The sequence below is a fragment of the Marmota monax genome, unplaced genomic scaffold (assembly GCF_021218885.2).
Source record: "Marmota monax isolate L192 unplaced genomic scaffold, Marmota_monax_Labrador192_F-V1.1 WCK01_AAM20220418_F8-fsc00004, whole genome shotgun sequence".
In the NCBI taxonomy this organism is placed as follows: domain Eukaryota; kingdom Metazoa; phylum Chordata; class Mammalia; order Rodentia; family Sciuridae; genus Marmota; species Marmota monax.
The window spans coordinates 24,907,147-24,931,186 of record NW_026692881.1 but is presented as its reverse complement, the minus strand read 5'-3'; the positions used below and the strand labels follow the sequence as shown (position 1 = coordinate 24,931,186).

Below are 24,040 nucleotides of genomic sequence, written 5' to 3'. Positions count from 1 at the left end.
GGTTCTAAATTTGTTTAGGGTCAGTTATATTCATAAAAAATAAATGCCGACATTATCCAACCCAATGTGGTAATGATTATAACCTTAATTTGCAATACGGAAATTAGGGGGGAAAGGGTAGGAAAGACAACAAGATTTCTTCTTCAGAAGGAATTAAGGTGGAGATGGAAAAGGGAAACTAATGAATGGCCAGAGGAAAAGGAAGAAAGGTTGTTGGAAAACTGTACCATGTCTATTCCATGTCCATCAGACAATATTTTAATACTTTTTTCACTCCAAATACTGTCTTGGTTCCAAATGTGGCAAAGTAAAAACAAGATGATGGTGAACAGGAAAAACATATTTAACAAAATAAAAACCAGGGAGGAAAGTTCCCTGGCCAATTTGTTTTCCTTGCCCCAAATGCTTTTCAATGCCACTGATGCTTATATATAATTAGCATGGAGAGAGACAATTCTAACATATGGTGTCTTTCTGAATAGGTTCTACAACTGCTCTACATCAAAGGAATAACATAGTAAAGGGAGATTGCTTGGGATTGCAGGCTTTCCCTGGGAGATAAGGTTTAAATAAGCATGAGGTTGTCATCTAGTATGCTGGGTTCAGAAAATAAAGTTTGAAAACTGGACTTCCAAGTCATGGAGAGCACAGTTGCCTTTTAGTTGGAATTTTATTAAAAAAAAGAAAGAAAGAAAGACTAAAGAACTTACTGAGATGTACGTATTTGCCAGGTGTGCCCATCCAAACAAATCTGCAAGTCTGTATAGGCCGGCAAGTTTACAACGAGTAAGTTTTTCTCCCTTCACATAGGAGGATGTATCTGCACCAGGAAGGTCATTGATGGGTGTGACCATACCAAGACCTAAAAGAAAAAAAATTGTGGTGAGAGACTCAAGTCAAATAATTTCTTACCTGAAAATTAGATGCCAGAAAATAACTTGGAATATTCTACTGAGTCTTGTAAATAATCGGAAGTTTATTAGTCCATACAATGTTTTATTAGCTTTCAGAAACATGTACTGAGAATAAAAATAAGTATCAGCTACCTTCTGTGATTGCTTGGTAAAAGGTGCTTTATTAATACTTGTTTGGAAATGACCATAGCAAAGGGTCACATCACTTGAGAAAATGGTTACAGACCTCAAAGGTGAAAGTTTAATAACAGGTTACTTCAAATTTTACAATGAAAAGACCTACAATGTAAAGAATTTCTACTTCCTGACCTCTGAACACTAGGGCAAGCTTTCCTGCTGTCATCCTTTGTACATTCCAGCCAGCCAGAAAAATACTTTTCTCGTATCTCTTTTGACTTTTACTCAAACATAAGAAAACATTTGATATAGAAAGAATATATACAAATAATAGTTTGGCTTCTGTCGTTTTGAAGGTCTCTAACAATCCAAATGCCATGTTCAAAGTTCAACTTTTGCTTAGCTTTCATTCTCCTTGACCTCTTTATAGCTTGACACCATTTCCCATGGCCTTTTCCCTAGTATTCTTCCCCAGGCCTGAATAATGCGGTCCTAGATCTCTTGTCCCCTTTCTACCTGCTTCTCTTCCTCTTCAACAAGTTCTCTTCCCCCTTCTTCCTCTGACTGTAGTTCTTTCTCAAAATTCACGTTTCCATTATGTTCCCTTCTTATTTTACTTTTCTCTATGAAAACATTATACACCCCCAAGCCTCCCCACCATATGAGTGTAAATGACACTCTGATCTTCATCTCTGACCAGGTCCTCCTCCTCATTCTTTAGCCTGCTATTTCTAACTTCTTGCAACACAATAACTTAAAAATTAAAAGAATTTGAAAGTATTTTTACATTATTTTTCTCTTATTTTTCTTACCTTTTCTCTTTAGTATTCTAATACCAATGGCATTACAATACTTATAGGCTCAAACCCTGAGTGACCTTTACCTGTGGGACACCACAGGTAATTTGTCATTATCTTCTATCATTCTTTTCTTCACAAGGTCCCTCACTTACCATACCTGAGTTCAGACCTTCACTCACACACGGACTCCTACAATAAGCCCTCCCATTTTTGTCCCTGCCCTTCTCTATAAATCCATTCTGCATAGAACCATCAGACTTAGCTTCCTTACGTACTACATTTAACCTGAGAATGTGAGACCAGTAAGAACTTTTAAAGAGAAGTCTCAAATGTGAAATCTTCTAATTTTGAAATGTTGCAAACTAAATCAAAGAAATAGATTCAATCATATATAAGTCATACAAAATAATGACATTTCTGAAATTTTAGAGTTAGCCATTATCCTACCTCCTACTCTCTACCTACCCTTCCAATTTAATTTCCATTTTGTAGGCCACCACATAAATATTCCAGGCACACTGGTCAATTTCTACTTCCTGACCTCTGAACACTAGGGCATAGTTTTCCTGCTGCCATCCTTTGTACATTCCAGCCAGCCAGCCAAAACCCCTGCAGCTCTGTGTTTCTGCCATGGAATCTAGGACACTCACAGGACACTTCTCTTATTATTTCTATTTTTCCCGACTAGTCTCCTCTTAGAACTTATGAAATTTTCTCCTTGGACTCTTGTTTTCTGCCTATGCCTTCTTGTACAATTATTTAATTAATGCCCACAGCTTTGAGTGACACTGCTCTATGTCCATCTGCCAAATCTCTCTCTCAAGCTCTCACACTGCATTTCTGACTGCTACGGGATCTTGGCAACTCAAATTGAGCAGGCCCAAATTTGAACTTCCTCCATTTCCAAAGCCAAACTAGATCACCAACTCTGGGATTTTTCTTTCTTTCTTCCTTCCTTCCTTTTTTTTTTTTTTTTTTTTTTTGTGGTGCTGGGGATTGAACCCAGGGCCTTGTACATGTGAGGCAAGCACTCTATCAACCTAGCCCTCAACTTTCCTATTTTTGTTAACAATATTATCAAATCTCCCAGTCCATTTTTCCCGCAGAATATATCAGTGGTCTTTAAAAGCATCTTTCTGTTTAAAAGGGCTTCCCATCAGAGCTAGGACTAAATTAGATTATAATATAATTTATATCCAATCATATATAAAACCATATTTTAAGATGATCTGGCCCTGTGTTTCTGATCTGACTTTGTTCTACTGTGGCACCTTGAAAACCATGCTCTAGACCATTGTCTTTATTTTTATTCTTTGAAGAGGCCAAACTCATTCCCACGTTTTCCTCACGTGGCTCCTGTACTAGTTTCTCCATTTTTGGCATGGTCCACTCCTTTTTGCTATTCAGATTTCAGTTTCAATGTCACCTTTACAGAGTATTCTCTGATGACGCAATCAACATATCCATCTAGATGCTCTCTGTCACACTGACCATATTGCATAGCACTCCCTATTCTCTGATCATCTTATTTAGTTTATCTTCTGTCTCTTTGACAAAAGGAATCTTGTCTATATTGTTGATCAGTGCACTCCCTGGTAACTAGAAATGGTGCTTGGCACAGATAATATTATAGAAAGTGTGAACCAAACTAACTTTTTTTTTTTTGTACTGGTGATTGAACCCAGGGCACTTAACTTCTGAGTCACATCCACCCCTTTTTATTTTATTTTTTAAATTATGAGATAGGGTCTAAGTTGCTTTGGGCCTCAATAAAGGCCTAATTTGAATTCTCCTGCCTGTGCCTCCCCAGTCACTGGAAATGCAGACATGTGCCACCACACCCAGCCTGCCTCAGCTTTTGAGTTGCTGTTTCTGCTGTAGGATATTTCTCCAAAGTTAGAAAACACAGTCACTAGGGAACTCATCATTCTTCCCCTCCCCAAACACAGCAGTCCTCTCTGTTCTGCGTTGGACTTGCATTTCTCATTGGTTCTTCCCTTTAGGCCTATGACCACTCCTCTAATAGGTCAGTATATCTCACACTGGGATTCTTTCAAAGAATCTTTAATAACTGATCTTCCTGACTTCAGTTTCTTTCATTTCCTGGTACTCATCTAAGTTATCACCTAGCAAGTCTCTCTTCATAATGCTTTCCTCTTTCCATGCTGGTAGCCCTTCTTAGTCCAAGACCAACTCTTCTCCCTATGCTTCCACACCAGGACTCTGTTGCACCAACACAATGGTCTACTTGAAGTACTACAACTATGCTCTCACCTTGCATGTTCCCACCACTGCATGTCTCTTTACACTGTTTCCTTTATTTGGAAAATACTTGAAATCCTACTCACAAATCTCTAACAAAAAAGGAAAGAAAGGAGAAAGGGACAACAAACAAAAGAAAAGGAAAAAATAGAAAGGAAAAAGTCCCTCATCTCTTGAGTCTAACCTAAAGCAGCTGCTGGCAGTTCTCTCTGTACTCTGTGTACCTGCCCTTGCACTAGAGCATCACAGCTGATATGTACAGTTCTGGAACTTAGTACCTTATGATTCTTAGTACCCCGACACTGTTAAGTTCACAAATTGTTGCTCTCATTAAAGAGCTATACTGAATGAAGAAAATGCCCAGACCCTTCTTTCTAACTATTGTATACTTTAAAGTCTGGTTAGCTAAGGTCTCTCTTCTCCCACCAAGTCTTTTCAATCTCCTCCAGCCAGTAATCCCTTCCAACTCTGAGCTCACAGCTTGGTGACTCATGAAACCTCATTAGACAATTCCTTATGACTGCTTTGTAATTTTTTCCTTATAGTTATCTTGCAGTATTAATTAAAATATATTTATCTGGGGCAGGGAACCATGTCTTATAGCTATTTTGTAATCTTCAAAGTCTATTAAGTGCCTGACAGATGTGAAAAAAGATTTTGACACTATGCTACTCTTAAGTATTAAGATGCTATAAACTTTAAGGACTGAACCTGAGCAGAATATGCTGCTAGACATGTACACTGTTTCAAAGTAGAAATAAAATTGTAATTTTTAAAACTCTCCAAAACTGACATACTGAGGGGAGGTGAAGAAAATCCTGAGAAAGAATTGGTCATGATATAATCTGCAATCTGTTGTAACGCTAGTAATCCAGTTGGGTTGTGGCCTTTCTTCATCTGTTCTTGAATAAGGCATTCCAGGTCTTCCCGAAAAGCCTGTAATACACAAAAATAACCACTGAGCATATATATACATATCTCACTTGCAGCAGAATGACCCAAACTTGCTCTGATATAATGAATTATCCTCTCCTCTACTCCTCCTTTGAATAACTTTACCTACACTATTTATAAACAAATAAAAACATAAAATAGTAAAACATTAGAGGAAGCAAGAAACTTGCTTTTAGGGGAGGAAAAAATCATTAGACATTCGTTTTTTTTGAATTTTTTTAATATTTATTTTTTAGTTCTTGGTGGACACAACATCTTTTGTTTTTTTTGTATGTGGTGCTGAGGACTGAACCCGGGCCTCACGCATGCCAGGCGAGTGCGCTACCACTTGAGTTATATCCCCAGCCTAGACATTCTTAATCTCAAAGAAAAGGAAACATTTTAATATCTGCACTAGACAAATATAGATAAAACAACTGTTATTAATTAATATGCAACTTAAGCACCAGGTGTAAACCAATATAAAGAGACCATTTCTTACTTAGCAGCTTTGTCATCTAAGTTAGTCAGTCCCTATTTGAATGGGGCTTCACTGAAAACAGTGATTCACAGCAGAAGTTTTCAGTAAGACATACTAAATTGTGGTTTCCATTTTAAGATTTCCATGGCAATTCCTTAGCTCCATAAACTCAATATAAACTAGTAAGAAGAACTGAGGATGAATTACTTCCCTTTTATAATACTGTCCTAGAGAAATTACACTTCTTTCCAATTCTGGGTTCCATATTTTCCTATTCTGGAGCTGTATTTTCTTTGGGGAGGGGGAGTGGGGTGGGGTGGCACAAACTGTTTATATAAATCCAAATCCTGAACATTAAGAAATACCTCTATTCCAGTAACTCAATGAATTGTTAATATGATTTATCACATAAAATTCCCAATTCTTCACATTTGTTGAAATAGTTCATTTTGTCTTTCCATCACACCCAACCAATATTTATTTTATTAAATTGTCATTTGTTCTCTTGCTCATATCTATTTCATTCATTTTAAACATGAAGGCTCTTGCAACATAAATCACTTAAACCCTGCTCTTCTATTTGAGATTAGCTCAAGTCTATTTCATTCATTTTTAAACATGAAAGCTCTTGCAACATAAATCACTTAAACCTTGTTCTTCCATTTAAGATTAATTATGTGTATAGCAGGATGCTTGGCCAGAAATTAAATTCAGTTTCTTTCCTCTTCACCTAAGAGGGAGAAGAAAGAGAATTACTTTGGAATAACCACCTCCAAGAGGGATACATAGGAGCTCCTTGGAGATTGCTGTGGAAATCTCTTTAGAAGGGTGGATCTCTGGGTTGGGATTGTGGCTCAGTGGTAGAGCGCTCGTCTAGCACGTGTGAGGCCCTGGGTTTGATCCTCAGCACCACATAAAAATAAATAAATAAAATAAAGATATTGTGTCCAACTACTTCTTAAAAAAATGTTAAAAAAAAAAAAAGAAGGGTGGATCTCTTTTGAGTTCGGTGATAAGTACTCTTCCTTACAGGGGATGGGGGAGTAAGATCTCTCGGGAGTTCCCGCTTAGATGTAGATATGCTAAAGGATGGTTAATAGCCCAGAGGTCCAGGGATTTTCTTTCTTTAAATAATAGTACAGCATCCTGTGGTGGGAAGAGGAAATGTGGTTTTAAGGCTAGGAGATGATAGATGTTAGGGGACCAGGTCTGGCTCAGTGTTTGTGCTTCTCTTAGCAAAACAGTTGAGAGTTATTTGTGATGAGAACTGAATGAGCTGGGTGCTTATAGCTTCAATTTTGGGAGCTCAATTATGGGACCATAGGACATCTTAACTGATTTAGCCCAGGAAGAAGGTCATCCTTCCTTGAGGCATCATGTTGGCCTGTAGGGGCATCTGGGTCAACAGGGAACCTACAGCTTCTGTTGTCAATATGAAGCCAGTCTTCAACACCTTCACCATGTGACAAGGAAATGTAGTAGGAATGGTGGGCTGCACAGACTTTAGTGTCTCTCCCATACACACAAAGGCACACATACACAACATATACCACATCTTGGGACATAGGTTCCACTGATCAAGCTGCTGAAGTTCTTGGGACAATTCAGGGGAAGTAAAAAAAATCCAAAAGGAAAATGTTATACTCTCTGCTAATAAAGCAAATGGATGTTTGAGTGATTAAAAAACAAAACCAAACCAAACCAAGAAGCTCAAATTGTGACCATATTTGAATTCTGAGTTCAGGGAGCAATTTACATTAGTTAAATATGATTTTCTTTTAAAATTTAAGACTTGTTAAATGTAAATAATTAGAAAAATTATAAGAAGATGGAAAACATCTATTTTCATCGTCTGTATCTAGTTCATTTAAATATACAACTGAAACCAGAAAAACTGTTCTATATAACATCTTTTACAACACATACTATATTATCAGAAAACCCCACTAATAATCAAAATCCTGTGAACACAAAGTGGTTGTAGGCTGTGTAAAAGATGGACGGATGCCTTTATAGAGGAGTAACATGAGTAATTTACCATGGTTAAGGCTAAAAGGAAAAGAATCTCCTAGATACCCTCATTTATCTTTTCTTTTTTTTGGTGCCAGGGATTGAACTCAGGGGTACTTAACCACTGAGTCTCATCCCTAGCCCCTTCTTTTTTTATATTTTATTTAGAGATAGGGTCTCACTGAGTTATTTAGTGCCTGGCTAAACTGCTGAGGTTGGCTTTGAACTTTTAATCTTCCTGCCTCAGGAGAGCCATTGGGATCACAGGCATGCACCATTGTGCCTGGCTCTTATTTACTTTTATATAAATCACAGAAAACTTGTAGACATACGGCAGTAGGCCATCTACTCTTCTGAAACTTTGTCTTCCCTTCAAAAACAAACTATTTAAACCTTTTCTTCAAAGCAGGTATAACAAATATCTGTGATTTAATAAAAAATTATTAGTGTATTTATCAGTCATTATGTATGTTACAACATCTCTGAGAAGTAGGCATTATTTATTTTGTTGAATGTCCGTGGCCCCATGTTCTTCCAGGAAGAATTCAAGAAAACTTTCACAGATTAAAGTAATACAAAATAAAATAAATAAAATGTAAGTAAGAAAAATAAAGCTAAAGAGAAAAATAAGCCTAAGGAGATTAGAAAGAACCAGGAATAAGATTAAGATAATAAATGAATGCCATAAAATTTTACACATCTGTTGGAGATGGGCTAAATTTTATCTAAATTCTTAGGGAGCCAACATGAATCAAGATAACCTGCTCACTGTGTGGATTTACAATGGCTTTAAGATAAAAAACCAACCAGTTGCATAAGAGAAATCACACTATTTATAAACTGATGAGAAATTTCTGCTGGGTGGGATGACAGAGCTACATAAGAAAGGTTAAAAATCTGTTCGAGGTCACACAGCTGGTGAATGTCACAGGCAAGGACATAGGTCAAATGCTTTGTTCATTAGTGAAATGCTCCTTACACTTCCTTTTTTCCTATTTTTCATTTTTTATTTATTCTTTTTAGTTATAAATGACAGTCGAATGTATTTTGACATATCATACATATGTAAAGTATAACTTCCCATTCTTCTTGTTGTACATGATATGGAGTTAAAATAATCTCCCTTCACTTCTGTTTATTCCATAATATAGTAAGTACTTACTACCTCAAGACTTTAGGATACCTATCGTGGCACAGAGGGATAAAGCCCTTCTGAAATCACTAGTGAGTGTCCCTTTTAAGGCCAAATAGCTTCTATGCAGTATAGATAAGAAATATTTTTGAAATAAATGAAATTTTTCCAGGCTTTTGTTGATAGTGCTTCAACAGGTAAGAATTCTTTTAGTGCAAAAGGTTTAATTTTTTATCATGAACATTTTTTGCTTCAAAGGTTTTTGAAATAGTATTCAGATAATTACCTAAGTCACAGAGCAATACTAAGTGTAAAAATTCCTACTGATATAAAAATGTTTCAGCTGATTTAAAAAAATCTGGCAGTAAACTTCTATTAAAATATTCCAAGAATAAACATTTTACTTTATCTTTCCTATAAATTAAAAGTCCAATGCTAATAATTCTTCGTAGTTGATTAATTTTGAGTCTCAAAATTAAGTCATTAAATAGGCAAAGACTTGCTCAAGATTACATACTTAATAAATAAATGAAATAAAGATTCAAAGCCAGAATTCTCATGAGCTTCCGAAGATGTCTTCCTAATTTTATCAGACCTGGGTTGAATCTCTGAAACCAAATACAACAAATAAGGCAGCAGGCAGGTTGTGATAAGAAACGTTGGGTAATTTTGTAGGCCACATTAGAGCATTTGGTTATTTGGTGGATGAAAAAACCAAACTTATACAGCAGCAGATTATAGTGATCCTGGAGTACCAAGCAAAGTATTCACCCTTATGCAGTTAAGGCCTAGAGTTGTGGCTCAGTGGTAGAGCGCTTGCCTTGCAGGTGTGAGGCACTGGGTTTGATTATCAGCACTACATATAAATAAATGAATAATAATGTTCTATCAACAACTAAAAAATATTTAAAGAAAAAAAAAGAATTAATCAATGCATGATGATGAAACAACTTATAAGAGGATGGTAAAGTCACAGACCAGGCTTATAAAGGCAGATTAGCCAATAGTTCTCTACAGTCTACATTATAACAGAGTTGGGTTAAAGACATGGAAGATATACATAAAATCACAGCATAGCCAGGCGCGGTGGTGTATGCCTGTAATCCCAGCAGCTTGGGAGGCTGAGACAGGAGGATCGCGAGTTCAAAGCCAGCCATGGCAATGGCAAGGTGCTTAGCAAATCAGTGAGACCCTGTATCTAAATAAAATACAAAATAGGACTGAAGATGTGGCTCAGTGGTAAAGTACCCCTTGGTTCAATCCCTGGCACCCCCCTGCCCCGCAAAAAAGTTACAGCATAAACCATGTTCTCCTCCCCAGATACAGAAGAGCATAGATGAGGAGGTAGTGAAGACTGTGACATTTTGTGTATAACATGGCCAAGGCAGAGTGCCAATAGGATGATAGATTCTTTAAGACCTTCAAAACCTAAAACACAGCACAACCAATTATGATAATAATCTTCAAAGTGCTGTCACAAAAGTATAATGTGTTTTAAATTAGCACTTATATATACATTTCCACAAAGATAGTTGTTTACTATGTGCTAGGCACTGCACTACATGCTCTTATGTTATTTCATTGAATGGTCACAACCAATGAATAAGGTAATTTCTCTGCCTTTCCACAAGGAATCTGAAGCACAAGTGGGCTTCCTATTGTCACGCAGCTAGTATGTAAAGGATGAGGCAAGATTTGGACCCAGATTCCAAACAAGCACGTGTACGTGTTAATTTTTTCTTTCTTTTTTTTTTTTTGTATAAACAAATTAAAACTGGAAATGATGAGAAAATGTACTGACCTCTAACTTGGTCAAGTAGCTTGGTACTTTAGGGTCTTCATAATCTGCTGCAATGTCATTTTTTTGGTTTTATCTACCATTTCTCCTCATGTTCTGGTCTAGCTTTTGAGCTTCTCCTAGCATTCTCTGATCACTACCATTTCATCTAATGGAAGAACTGGCCACCACTGTTCCTCTTCCAATGACTTCTTCCCCCACATTCCACACTTGTCTTAAATTTTATCTTCTTTCTGAAGTCTATCCAAAATCACCCTCATAGGAGAAAGGAATCTATATTTCTTCCCTTCCACACCCTACTCTGAACTCTTTTCACATTTCCTTACACTGTACTTAGGGAACCAGTCATATGACTGTAATTGTTTATCTATTTTTTCTATTCTACTATAGTGTATTATTTGATGACTGCATTGTTTCTTTTGTAGTTCTTGAGTGTCCAGTTCAGCTCAATTAGTAGTTAAGTTAGAATTTTCCTTGATATAAAGAAAGTGAAGAATCTTTTTGTTGTTGTTGTTGTACTAAGAAATGAACCTGGGATGCTTTACATGAGCTACCTCCCCAGTCCTTGTTATAGGATCCTGGTAGGTTGCTGAGGCTGGCCTCAAACTTGTAATCCTCCTGTCTCAGCATCCTGAGTCACTAGGATTACAAGTGTACACCATCACATCTGGCCCGAATTTAACCTTGGCTGACCTAATGATAACAAAGATTCATTTCACATATCATTTAGCAAGAAAACAGTCTTATATAAGTCTGTCGCTTGAATGAGAAATTCTTCCTGCATAATAATTATGTAATAATTATCCATCATCTATTGGGGTAAATTTTTTTTTAAATAAGAAATTCATCTTTATTGAATGTTATAAATTTTTTAAAAGTCAATTAATTCTTCAACTCAAAATCCTACCCCAAACTTAGTTTGTCCCCAGAGCATTACAGCTTTAAAAGCTCTTTCATCAAACAGTCTAAAAAAAATCCCTCAGTGAAAAAAATGTTTAAGTTAGAGGGTGCTTTAAAGTTTTAACTAAATCTTACACCCTTCTATTTTATACAGTTCCTTTCAATATTGAGGGAATGAGGCTACAAACTTTGAATACATATGGTATGAACAAAAATAAACTTAATGAAAACATGAGATTCACAGATTTGATATTCATGTAAGTCAAGACATTTAGCACACCTAGTACTGAATACTATAAAGTAAAAGTAAAATTAATTTGAAATATTGGATCATAAGGTGTTTCTGAAATTAAAACTTTTAGGAGAAAGTAGAACTAAATGAAATATTTTTTAAGTCACAGAGAAAAGGACCAATTGAATAAAAGAAACTAACCTGATGTAATTATTTTAGTTTATACTAAAAAAGACAAAAAAATCAACAGGCAGATTTATCAGAAATATCTAGCTTAGGAAACTTGGGTAACAGAATGCTGAAAGACATCAGAAATGAATTTTAAGTGTCCACATCTGGATATTTGACCTCATGATAATTACTAGAGAGGAAAACTGGAGCAAAAGAAAAAAAATGATTACACACTTGCTGCTCCCAAGGCACTCTGCAATTATGTATTAGATCTCTCCTAAAGTGGGATTAGGAGCACAACAAACTTACTTAGAATTTCTCCATTAAGAAATGTATTCATTTGGAAATAGATTACGACTGGCCCTGTTGAAAGGAGAAAAAACAAATAAACCAAATTTTCTTCTGGATGGTCTTTTTCCTCTATCTAAGTCTTAACATGAAACTAAAAGTTAGAACGAAAACTTTTCTTGCAACTGGTTTTAAAAAAATATAAACAAAGTTAATAAAGAATATTTGTATCTTAAAACTTTTAAAGAGACCAGGTAGAGCACAGTGATTCTGAACAATTTTTCTAATTAAGGCACCCTGTTAACATTTAGGCCTTAATTACAATGATATCCTAAAATTGTATACGGCTTTGAAGTTTCTCCTGCCTTCCAAATATGTTTAAGAACTGGATAATGCCCTGTTATTTAAAATTACTAGTATGTCATATGTCTGTTATTCTATTTTTCAGAACAACTTCCTACACATGCATTAAGCAGTCTAGATTGCTTCCTATGGTGGTAAGGATTAAGAAGCCCATCAACAATTTTCCATATGGAGCAGTAAAGTTCAGGAGAAGCTTGATGAATAACATTAAAGTGTTTAAAACTTGAAGCCCACCCAGTTATTCACATACCTATCTATTTATGCACTCAGATTTACCAAATATCTACTGTGTTCCAAGTGCTACCTGCTAGTTTTTAAATCTGTATGCTTCTTGAACTCTGAAGAAGCACCACCTACTTCCAACAGTTTATTTTGGACATTTTGAGAAAAGGGTGTAAATTATAATACAGAGTTTCTACAAACATTATATATGATGAGTACATTGGTCAAAGAGAATCTGTGGATTCTATGGCATTAACAAAATACTAAGCTAAACTAGTTTACTCACCAACATTTGATTTCTAAGATAAATACTTTCCTTAAAAAATTTAAATATGGGGCTGGGATTGTAGTTCAGTGGTAGAGCATTGCCTAGCATATGGGAGGTCCTAGGTTTGAGTCTCAGCACCACACAAAAATAAATAAATAAAATAAAGGTGTCCATCTACAACGAGAAAAAATATTTTTTAAAAATGTAAATATAACAAGCTGCAGAATCTCTAAAAAGAATACTTTCTGGGAGTCAGAACAAGATGAACTATTTTTCAAGTTAAGGCAAACAGTAGCTATTTTTATTATTCAAATTAACAAATTACATTTAAATCAAAGCATCTTCTGATCAGAAAAAACTCTTCTTGGGTTGGGCTGAATTAACCTGAGCAACAAAATTTGAAGATGAATAAAATAATACAAAATAGAAGGTGGAATTTTTTTCATTGTCATTAAATTCTTTAAATGGTATAGCTACTTACTTGTTAAGAATATGAGTTTTGGAGTTAAAATTTTGACCCCACCATTTAACCAATCTGTAAAACATTGAGCAAGTTAATGTCTCTAAGTTTTAGTTTTTATTCATCTGTAAGCAAAGAATATTAAATATGTATGTATATATATATATTTTATCTATCTATCCATCTTTTGAACTGATGATTGAATAAGTGGTTCTTTACTAATGAGTTACATCCCCAGTCCTTTTTATTTTTTGATACAAGATCTTGCTGAGGCTTGTGATCCTCCTGCTTTGGCCTCCCAAGTAGCTGCAATTATAGGCATGCACTACTGTGCCTGGTGATATTAATATTTCTTTGTCTGAATTGCTTTGGGGACTAAAGATTATAATACATACATACAAAGTAGGTACCTGGCACATAGTAAGAATTTAGTAATAAAAGTATACATTGCGCTTTTATTAGTTTCTGTCCTGATTTCCTTTCTTTCCAACCTGAGAATTTTAACTAGAAGGCTTAAGATGTGTTACTTACAAACATTAATTAGTAATATCTATGATTTTGATCTTTACTGGTGAACTCCAATATTTATAGGAGACACACAAAATTTTTAGAGAATCATATTGGCAGAAACACTGTAAGCTTGGGCTAAAAGGAATAAAGTCAATACAAAAGGAAACAAGGCCTTTCAAAACCTCCATAAGGTGGAAACAGGTTGAGAAAAACACAGTTGCAAACACAGACTACCTTTCAAGGAAAAGGAAGGATGACTCAGATAGGGGAACCAAGAAACCAGAGGGCAGAGCCAAAAACTATGGAGACTCTTGGTAAGCAGTAGGACTGATTTCTCTTCAAGGAGCTTCCAAACATTTTTCCCACCTAGATTTCACAATTGCTTAAACCACTGACTCTTGGTACAATACCAGCCCCCTGCCCAAGCCCCAGAATTTTCTGTTTTTGAATAGGAATATCTGTAACAGTTATCTTATGCCTGTCCCACCATAAAATATATGTGTATATGGCGGTAGTGGAGAGCAAATAAGTTGTTTCCTTATAGTGAACAGACTGAGAGGAACTGTACTTGAGGAAGTGCATTTAGGAACATCTGTACCTGGACCAAATTTAGATGATAAGAGTCTAGATTCAAGTTAACGTCATAATAGAATGAGATCTCTAAGGGAAATCAGGAGAGGGTGAGTGTATTTTGCACATGGGAGAAGGGAAAAATAAATCGTGACTACAGTACTTTTAAAATAAATTGTGACCACAGGATGCATAATTGTTTCTTAAGAAGGTAAACTCAATTTTTCTCTCCCTGGTATGAGCTGAACTTTAGTGCCTCACTTTTTTTAAAAAATATTTTTTTAGTTATAGGTGAACACAATATTTTTATTTTATTTATTTATTTTTATGTGTGCTGATGATGGCAGGTGATGTCTGAGATTAGGTCATTAAAAAGCACAGAAGGCTACCTTCTCTGGGGAAAGCATTCAAGCAGCCTTAATAAAAGGTTCATGTGACAAGGAACTGTGGCCTTTTGCTATCAGCTATGTAAGTGATCTATCTTAAGAGATGATCCTTCCATCCCAGTGAAGCCTCCAAATGACAGCAGTCATGGCAGATATCTTCTGTAACTTCATAAGAGAACCTGAGCCAGAACCACTCAGCTAAGTGCTTCTGAGCCCCTGACTCAGAAATGGTAAGATAAGAAATGTTTGTTGTTTTAAGCTGCTAATTTGTAATTTATCAATAGATAACTAATACAAGCCCATCACGTAACATTTCCTTTGGTAAACAATTTCTCTTATATTAAAATAAATTTGAACACTTTAAATTTATACACTTTCACAAACAAAATTTTAAATACACTAGGCAAAGATCTAGGAGGGGAAAAAAAATCAACCCATAATGCTTTTAAATTTCGGCCTTCTTCATTTCTCTTTGGGCAGAAAAATGATCATCCTCATTAAGGGAATGACGATCTTTATATCCACTCTTTCCGGTTATTTCAGTTTCCCAAGGCACAAGCCAATTTACAAATGTAGATATACAAGTATAAAAATTAAACAATCTACTCAAAGTCATGATGTCTTTATTTAATGGGGGAAACTATAAAAGAAAAAACCCTGGAATAGAAATGTAACTTAGTACTTTTTCATTTACATCTTAGTTAGAATTCATTGGTCCTCTTTGGGGCACTTCCCTCAGAATCTCAATATTTAACAACCTTGAACAAAATCCGAACTTCATCTCTTTCTCTCAATTACTTTACACTATCTGTCACAATCAATTACTTTACATTATCTGTTTCAATAATCATTTGGTTAATAAGTTAGTTCTTAAACCTACTTTTAAGTGGGATTTTTTTAGAGCAAGAAATAAATCTATTTTGATCTAAATAATGTGCATTACAAGGATCTGGAAACATAAACTCAGGTTTGTAAGGCATGGAACATATAATCTCTCATCTCTGGTTAATTTCTGTTCCATTTGGAAAGTTTCTTTAAACTGGGTGCTATACTTTTAAAATTCCTCAAAGCTGGCACTGCTTTTATAACTTGTACTTCAAAGCTTTCATCAGGGCCACTGGTATGGGAAATCACACAGAGTGGAATTCCCCCTTTGGCTTTTGACTCAACTTCTGTAATTAAATTCACAAGGGCACGACAAAAATGATTTACCAGTGCTACTTCAGGCAGCTCTATGCTCTGGTGCTTATTTTAGTACCTAAGTTGGAAGTCCAATGAGCCAAACATAGGTATCACGTGTCTATGTATGCAGAACTCTGCCTTAAGGAGTCCATGATCTTTATTATACATAAAGTTATAAAATCATTTTGCATCTTAAACCAAGCTGTTCTCTCATTTTCCAGTTACAATAATCATTTGGTTAATATTTAGTCTAACTTGGTGTGTAATTCCACTGAGTGTTTATAAAAAACTAACAAATCACTTGAATATGATTTAACAGTCTGGATGTTGCTGTGCCAGACAGAATTTTCACCTCAAACTGAATTTACTATAATATTATATATAATAATAATCTACTTTAAATCCAGTTACTTTGGGGTGTGTATGCATGTATGCCTGCATTAGGTGTGTTAACATTAGGCTGCCATATCAGACCACAAAAACCTCAAGTCTTTCTATGCTGCTGTGTGTATGAAGACACCCAAGGAATTAAAAACAGGTATGAGGCATACACCTAGCCTACTCCTTGATTACTATGACTTGAGTCATGTTTTTCTTCACTGATATTCAGTCTAACTTGGTGTCCTTGAATTCAGTAAAATTGTCTGTTCTCTTTTTATAAAGCATTACACCCAGAAAACATACTCCAAAATGTACACCACTAACACAATACTAGATTCTTATTAAATCTTTGTAAAGCAAATACATAATTTAAGTGCCCATTTCTCCTTTAAGCAACTAGACACTCCTCCTCCACCCCTTTTAATCTGACAGTAGCTTAAGATACTTTCTACCTCATTCTATCAAGGTTCTCAAGAGGAATAAAAATTAAAGGCTTATAGTAACTTACAGGACTCTGCAGAATCTGAGTAACTCGTTTCCTCTGCTCCATCATATTGAAGTCTTGTCGTAGATCAGGAGACATGTTCCTCTCCCGAATGTATTCAGGGTCATTTTCATTGATTCGGTCAAAATATCTCTCTTTGTGAGGCATGCTGGGAGGAGGAGGAGTAGTGATCACGCCTTGGCTGGTATCTGAACTCATGTTTCAAGTCTGTGGATTCTCCTTGTTCTCTGAATAATAAACACAAAGAAAGGAGGACATTCATGATAAATTCTTTGTTAAATTCAAATTCTACACGAGTCAAGCAGAACTTTGTTTTGCTGTCAGAGTAACATTTGCAATTTTCTTTAAAAAGTAGCTTCTGAGGGTGCTGGGGTTGTGGCACAGTGGTAAAGCATTTTAAAAAAGTAGTTTCTCAAAAAGTATTAGAAAACAAACAAAAAAAGTATTAGAACTTTTTATTCATGAGGAACTGTCTTAGATTATAACACTGTTAGAAATTGTTATTTTCAGAGTTAATGGAAATGTGTACTTTAATCACTGCCAAGTGCATTTTTTTTTTTAGAGGAGCAAGGATCAAAGTATCCAAAAGAAAAATGTTACATATTGATGGCAAATTTTCACAATTAGTAAATATTGTCAGTAGAACTTCTTTTACTCTCATATTCATGCTTGTAGGTTAAAAGAAACTTTGGCATAGTTAATGACTATTATAATCTATAGTGAATATAACTTACTAACATTTGAAAGAAACAACTTTTTCAAATGATTCAACAACTTTCCTGAGGAGAATGTGAGAACTGCTAACAATGCCACCAGAATATTTAACATTAGTAGGTTCCTTCAGAAGCTATATAAACAGTCATGATTCACTTATTATCATGATTATTACTGATACTGATGATAATCCTTGATTTATGCCAGGGAGAAAAATTTATCTGGGCTTTGCTACAGTTGTATACCTCACTGACAGCTAGATCATCAGGAAAGTCATTTAACTTTCCCTACCCTTCGACTATGAGCATATGTGTTAATGAAGTCATCCAATTCAATACATCTCAAACTGTCCCAGATTTTTTCTACTCTATTGTGGATCACTATTTTTATTAAATATGAAATAATGCACTTAGATGTCATGGTAATAAAAAAACTCCAAGACAGTTTATAAATGTTTACTGTCATATTCTATACTTGTCACAGAACTGGGGAAAGGAAGAAGAGAGAATGATGGCTTAATGGGTCCTGGGATTCTGTTTAAGATGGATAAAAAAGTTCTGGAACTAGATAGTGGTGATGGCTGAACAACATTGTAAATGTACTTAATGCTACTGGAGTTGAACACTCAAAAACAGCTACAATGGTAAATTGTTATTTTTAAAATCGCAATTTTAAAAAACTCAAAATAGTTCACAGACTTAAGTATAAAACTATAAAATTTAAAATGTTGTAAGAGACACTGTTAAGAGGATGAAAAGAAGATAAGTATCAGAAAATATTTGTGAGCCACACATCTGATGATGAACCAACATACAGAATATATAATGAACTTGTAAAAGTCAATAGTAAATAATCCAAACATGTCAATTAGAAATGGGCAAAAAGACAGACATTTCACCAGAGAGAATACATACATTAACAAATGGGCACATGAAAAGATGTTTAAAATCATTAGATTTTAGAGAAACAAACTAAAACCACAATGACGTGTCACTACACAAGTATGGTTAAAAAAAAAAAAAAAAAAAAATATATATATATATATATATATATATGAATATAAAAAAGACAATCCAACTGCTGGAAGGATGCAGAGAAATGAGATTCCTCTCATACACTGCTAAACGGTATAGCTATGGCCAATGGTTTGGCATTTTATTGATTAAATATTCAACTACTGTATGACCCAGCAATTATACTCCTGGCCATTTAACCCAGAGAAAAGAAAACTTATGTTCATACAAATATCTGCACACAAATATTTGAGGTAGCTTGTTTGTAAATCAGAGACCACAAACAACCTACATGTTCTTCAAGAGGTGAATGATTAAGCTGTGACACAGCTAACTGTGGAATATTATCTAGCAATACACAGAAATGATAAACACATGATATAATGATACATGCAACAGCCTGAATAAATCTCCAATGAAGTGAAAAAGTTGAGTGAAATTGAGTGAAAAAGCTAATGCCCAAAGGTTATATGCTGCATGATTCCTTTACATAATATTCTTCAGCTTTACAAAAGTGGGGAACAGAGTAGTGGCTGAGAGAGGACAAGGAGGGATGTGTATGAGAGGGAAATATGCTCAGGATAGAGGGAGTTAGGTATGGTTATAAAGACAACAGGAGCTGGCACATGCGTGTAATCCCAGAGGCTCGGGAGGTTGAGGCAGGAGGGTCTCGAGTCCAAAGCCAGCTTCAGCAATGGTGAGGCACTAAGCAACTTAGTGAGACCCTGTCTCTAAATACAAAAATGGGGCTGGGGATGTGGCTCAGTGGTCGAGTGCCCCTGAATTCAATCCCCGGTCCCCTCCACCCCCCAAAAAAGGGCAACAGGAGGGATCCCTACAGTGATGGAACTATTCAGTATCATGACTGTGGTGGTGGACACATGAATAAGTAATAAATTTACATAGTATACAAGGAAATACAATGTATACAAGGAAAAATGGGAAAATCTGATTAAGATCCACACTGTAATATTGTACCATAGTTATAAAAAAAATGGATGAATGATAAACAGGATCTTTTAAGTTTGTAATGACTATGCATGTATCTACAATTATCTAAAAATTAAAGTTTAATTTTATAAAAAGTCCTTGTAGAACAGAAATAGGAAAATGGTTAGTTTCCACTTGATATCTGATCAACTCTATAGCAGGTTAAAGCTTACACTGTAGTTATCTAGATATTTCTAGTACCAGAAAGAATTTTAAAGTAGTTGAGGAAATACAACTAAATTGTATCTGAATAAAAATGCAGAAATCCTATTAGCCTCAATTGGTAACTGTAAAATGTTTTTCATAGTGATTAGTCTAGAGGAGCTTTGGAACATGAAATGTGGTAATATAACAGTTGACTTAAGTTAAGGACAGCAAAAATACGAAGTCCTCCGGGAGACAAAATAGAATCCAGTTTTGTAAAAAAGCATTTAATGGACACTGTTCAGATTTCATTTCTAGTTTTTATAAGCCAGGAGATAGAGCAGGCAGAAATATTAACTCAATTGTTGGCTTTGTTAAGAAACTCAAAAAAATCTTGTTGAGGTCAGATCAGTTTAAATATGATTATTTTCTATGAGATACTTTCACTTGAATATAGTTAAAATGTTCTAAGAACTTTAGCTTACTATTACCCTAAAATTTTAAAATATGTTCTGAAAAATTTCATCTATGTGATTTTTTTCAACTAGAAAGCAATGTGGTACAGAGAACTAGACTGTGTGTGGATACAACTGTGTGTGGACTCAACTCTTTGCCTTTATACTGTTGAATGGAATAATCATGGAACATTCATTCAATAAGTATTTAACATCTATGTGCCAAGGTCCTGAACTGGGGATACAATAGCATATAAGACAGTTCTTTCCAAGGTCTGCAGTCTAGTGAATAATATAAGGAAGTAAATAAGCAATTATATTTTAAAAGTACCATGATCAATCATAAAATAAAAGGACCATTTGAAGAGACCCTTTAAATTTTCCTAGTTGTTTTATCCTGTGATCTTATTAGTGTCCTCTTAGGTCCCATAATGAGGCAGATAAAGAGCATTAATTTGGCCTAGTATTCATTATTTCTGGAGATTTTCCACAACTAGGTATTTCTTATTTTAGCCATGGATCTTCACAGCATTTAAAAACAATTATCGATCATGGAGCTCTTTAAAAAATTTTAGACTTTTTTTTCCTTGGTGCATTATAATTATACATAGTAGTGGGATTCATCGAAACATATTTGTACATGCGCATAACATAATTTGATCCATTTCATTCCCCAATACCTCCCTTTCTCCACTACTCTGTTTATTGTGGATTATTACGTTTTTCTCTACACATGAATATTTAAAAATAGAACTTTTAAAATCTGATGTTTGCCATTTTTTCAAAATAGAGCTTAAATCCAGGAAAGTGAAGCATAAAAGGCAAGAGTAAACTAAGACCAAAATTACTAAATGAACATGCAAAAAGAATTTACGATTTGCATGGAGAAACATGAATACGAGAACTTTAAGTAGCCAGATCCAGTTAAAAACCTTACAATTATCTGCTTGCTTTAGACAGAAAGCTTTGCTGATAGCACAACGCCTGCCCATTAAAATATATGTCAGTGTCAGCACTGGAGAAACATGAAAGCATTTTCAAGTTATCTGAGGTTATTATGAAAGGCTGTTTATGATTCTATTAACTGTACATCTGAAAGCAAAAATTTTTTGGCCTGGTTTTTGAAATTAAACACCTACAATATACTCTAAAAACAGAGCCACAGAACCACTTAGATATTATTATCACTTCTATCCAGTCACTCAGCCATACAAATCCCATGATTACTATTCACAGACAAAAAGAAAAAAATTTGAAGTGTTTCAGTGTATTTACAACTACTTGGAAATAGAACTAGAAGGCTTTCTTTCCTTGATTGAAATTAATTGATTAGCCAAAATTGCAGATCATTTTATAAAATAATTGTCCAGTACTTTTTAATAATGTCAGTCATGAAAGATAACTGAGGAACTGTTCCAGATTAAAGAAGACAAAAGATTCTAAGAAATTACAACCAGGAAAAGGACATTATTGAGAACATTTTAGGGAATCTGGGTGAAGAACAGATAGGAATTCCTTTATTATTTTTGTAACTCTTTTTATAAGTGTGTACAATTTCAAAATTAAAAGAAAAAAAGAAACACAACTCCAACAAATACATACATACATATATAAACATTAATCTAAGATAAATTCAACCCCAACAATGTCAAAGGAAAAATGCCATAATTTTCAGGGCACTTTTATGTTTTGATCCAAAATATTTCCCTAAACTTCATGTGTTGAAGACTTTGTCCCAAAGGCAATAGTGATCAGTAGTGATCAGCTTTGGAACGTTTGGATAATGAGTATTGTAAGCTCATCGATGGATTAATGCATTGATAGATTCATAATTTAATGGATTATTGTGGAAACTTAGGAGATAGGGTCTAGTTGAGGCAGTAGGTCCTTGGGGGTGGGCCTTAAAGCTATATCTTGGCCTCAGTGCTTCTCTCTCTGCTTTCCAGCTTTTGCTCATCATGACCACTGTGTGGCCAGAGACAATAAACTCAACTGATCAGGGACTGAAACCTCTGAAACTGAAAACTCTGAAACAAACTATTTCTCCTTTAAGTTGATTTTCTCAGGTAATTTGTCACAGAGATGGAAATCTGACTGACACAGCACTCCTTGAATTTTATAGTATACCATGCTCTCCCTTACCGAAGATTTTTTAAAGTTTGCTTTTGTTTAAAGGTAAGATATGACACAAAATTACTTTATAAAAAAGAAAGTTCCCAAACAATATGTGAGCTACTAAACTAAAAATCAGACATGCATACTGAGTTAAAGCTATATCCCCAAATCTACTTAGATCAATACAAAAACTCTCAAGACTCAAACTAACTTGGTTAATATATTTAAATATTGTCAGACATGTATTTATACTATGTGTTTTGTAATGCTACTCATTATCAAATTAACCCTAAGTACTCAAAGACCAACAAACAGGGTCCAGAAATATACTCAGGGTAAGTATAAACACGAAAATAGTAGTAGGAAGGAATACTATACCATAAATAAGATTCTATCTGCTACTGGGCGTGGAAGCACATGCCTATAATCCTAGCTGTTTGGGAAGCTGAGGCAGAAGGATTTCGAGTTCAAAGCCAGCCTCAGCAGCTTAGTGAGGCCCTAAGCAACTTAGCGAGACCCTGTCTCTAAGTAAAATATAAAAAGGGCTGGGGATGTGGCTCAGTGGTTAAGTGTCCCTAAGTTCAACACCTAGTACAAAAAAAATTAAAATCCTGTCTGTTCAAATAGCCTAGAGTAATCTTCAAGAGGGGAAAAACCCTACATATGTGAGGCTTCTAGGATATAAGACTAATAAGTCTATATTTTATATATTCTCTCCAAACATTTATAGGTCACAAACATAATATGAAATGATCACCTTTAGCAACTAGTAAACAAGTCAGTTCCACATTCAATGAATAAATTTCGCTGCTCTGTAGTTTCCTGTGACCTGTCAGTTCAGCAACATTAACAGTGAAATAGCCCTACTTTCATCTGTGAGCTTACCAACACTGCCAAACTGCCTGGTTTGGATTTGGTTTGCCTTACTGGTTCTGCATGTTGACTGAATCCCTTGCAGCTGGACTGCTGCACCTGCTAGATGCCTCTGTGGTAGATAGTTTTCAAAAATGGCCGTAAGCATTTCTCCCATCTTACTAAGAAATGTGACTCAGTATCTTATTCCATTATTTCCTATCCCCTTGAGTTCAGTCTTTTGTGAGTTGCTTTGACTCATCAAAGTGGAAGAAGTGATATTACACAACTTCCAAGGTTAGGCCTTTGAGGGTCCTGGAGTTGCAACACTATGAAGAGGTACCTCATGAAAAATCATGAAGAGAAAGAGGCCCAGTTAAGCACAGCTCCTCCACTGATTCCACCAACCAAATACAGCAACATGAACCTAGGCACAAGCACTGGGATAATACTCAGCCACACACATACTCCTAAGAAATAATGAATTGTTTTAGAATACACTTTTGATGTTTTTCCTTAACACAGCAAAAGGTAACTAAAATTAAAATTGGTGCCCATAAGTTGGGTGCTGCAAAAACAAAAAACTGAAACACGTGGCATTGGTTTTGAGACAGGCAATGGGGAAACTATCAGTGGAAGCTGACTGGCGGTAAGGAGATTCCTACTGCAGGATGGAGAAAGGGCTAGTTATGCATTCACAACATAAGATAACAAGCATATGTTAACGAGAAAACATTCTTAATGAATGTTAAGGAGATTTCTAGGCAGAATTCTGAGAAAGCCAATTGAGTTTTTAAAAAAAACGTATTTTGATGTAATTATATGCAAGAAAGAACAGATATCCCTTATAGCCTTTATTGTGTTTTTCCTAA

General features: G+C 35.2%; 1 protein-coding gene across 10 annotated transcripts in view; it reads right to left on the bottom strand.

Moving 5' to 3' along the window:
* Window positions 1-24,040, bottom strand: part of Add3 (adducin 3) — a 113,988-nt gene that overhangs the window by 12,994 nt on the left and 76,954 nt on the right. For all 10 annotated transcript variants that reach the window (XM_058581297.1, XM_058581296.1, XM_058581294.1 and 7 more), the window contains 3 exons: window positions 16,889-17,112; window positions 4,891-5,029; window positions 711-862 (listed from right to left, as the gene is read on the bottom strand). In XM_058581297.1, coding sequence (XP_058437280.1) covers window positions 711-862; window positions 4,891-5,029; window positions 16,889-17,083 — 486 coding nt within the window. In that variant the 5' untranslated portion in view covers window positions 17,084-17,112. The remainder of the gene's footprint in view (window positions 1-710; window positions 863-4,890; window positions 5,030-16,888; window positions 17,113-24,040) is intronic.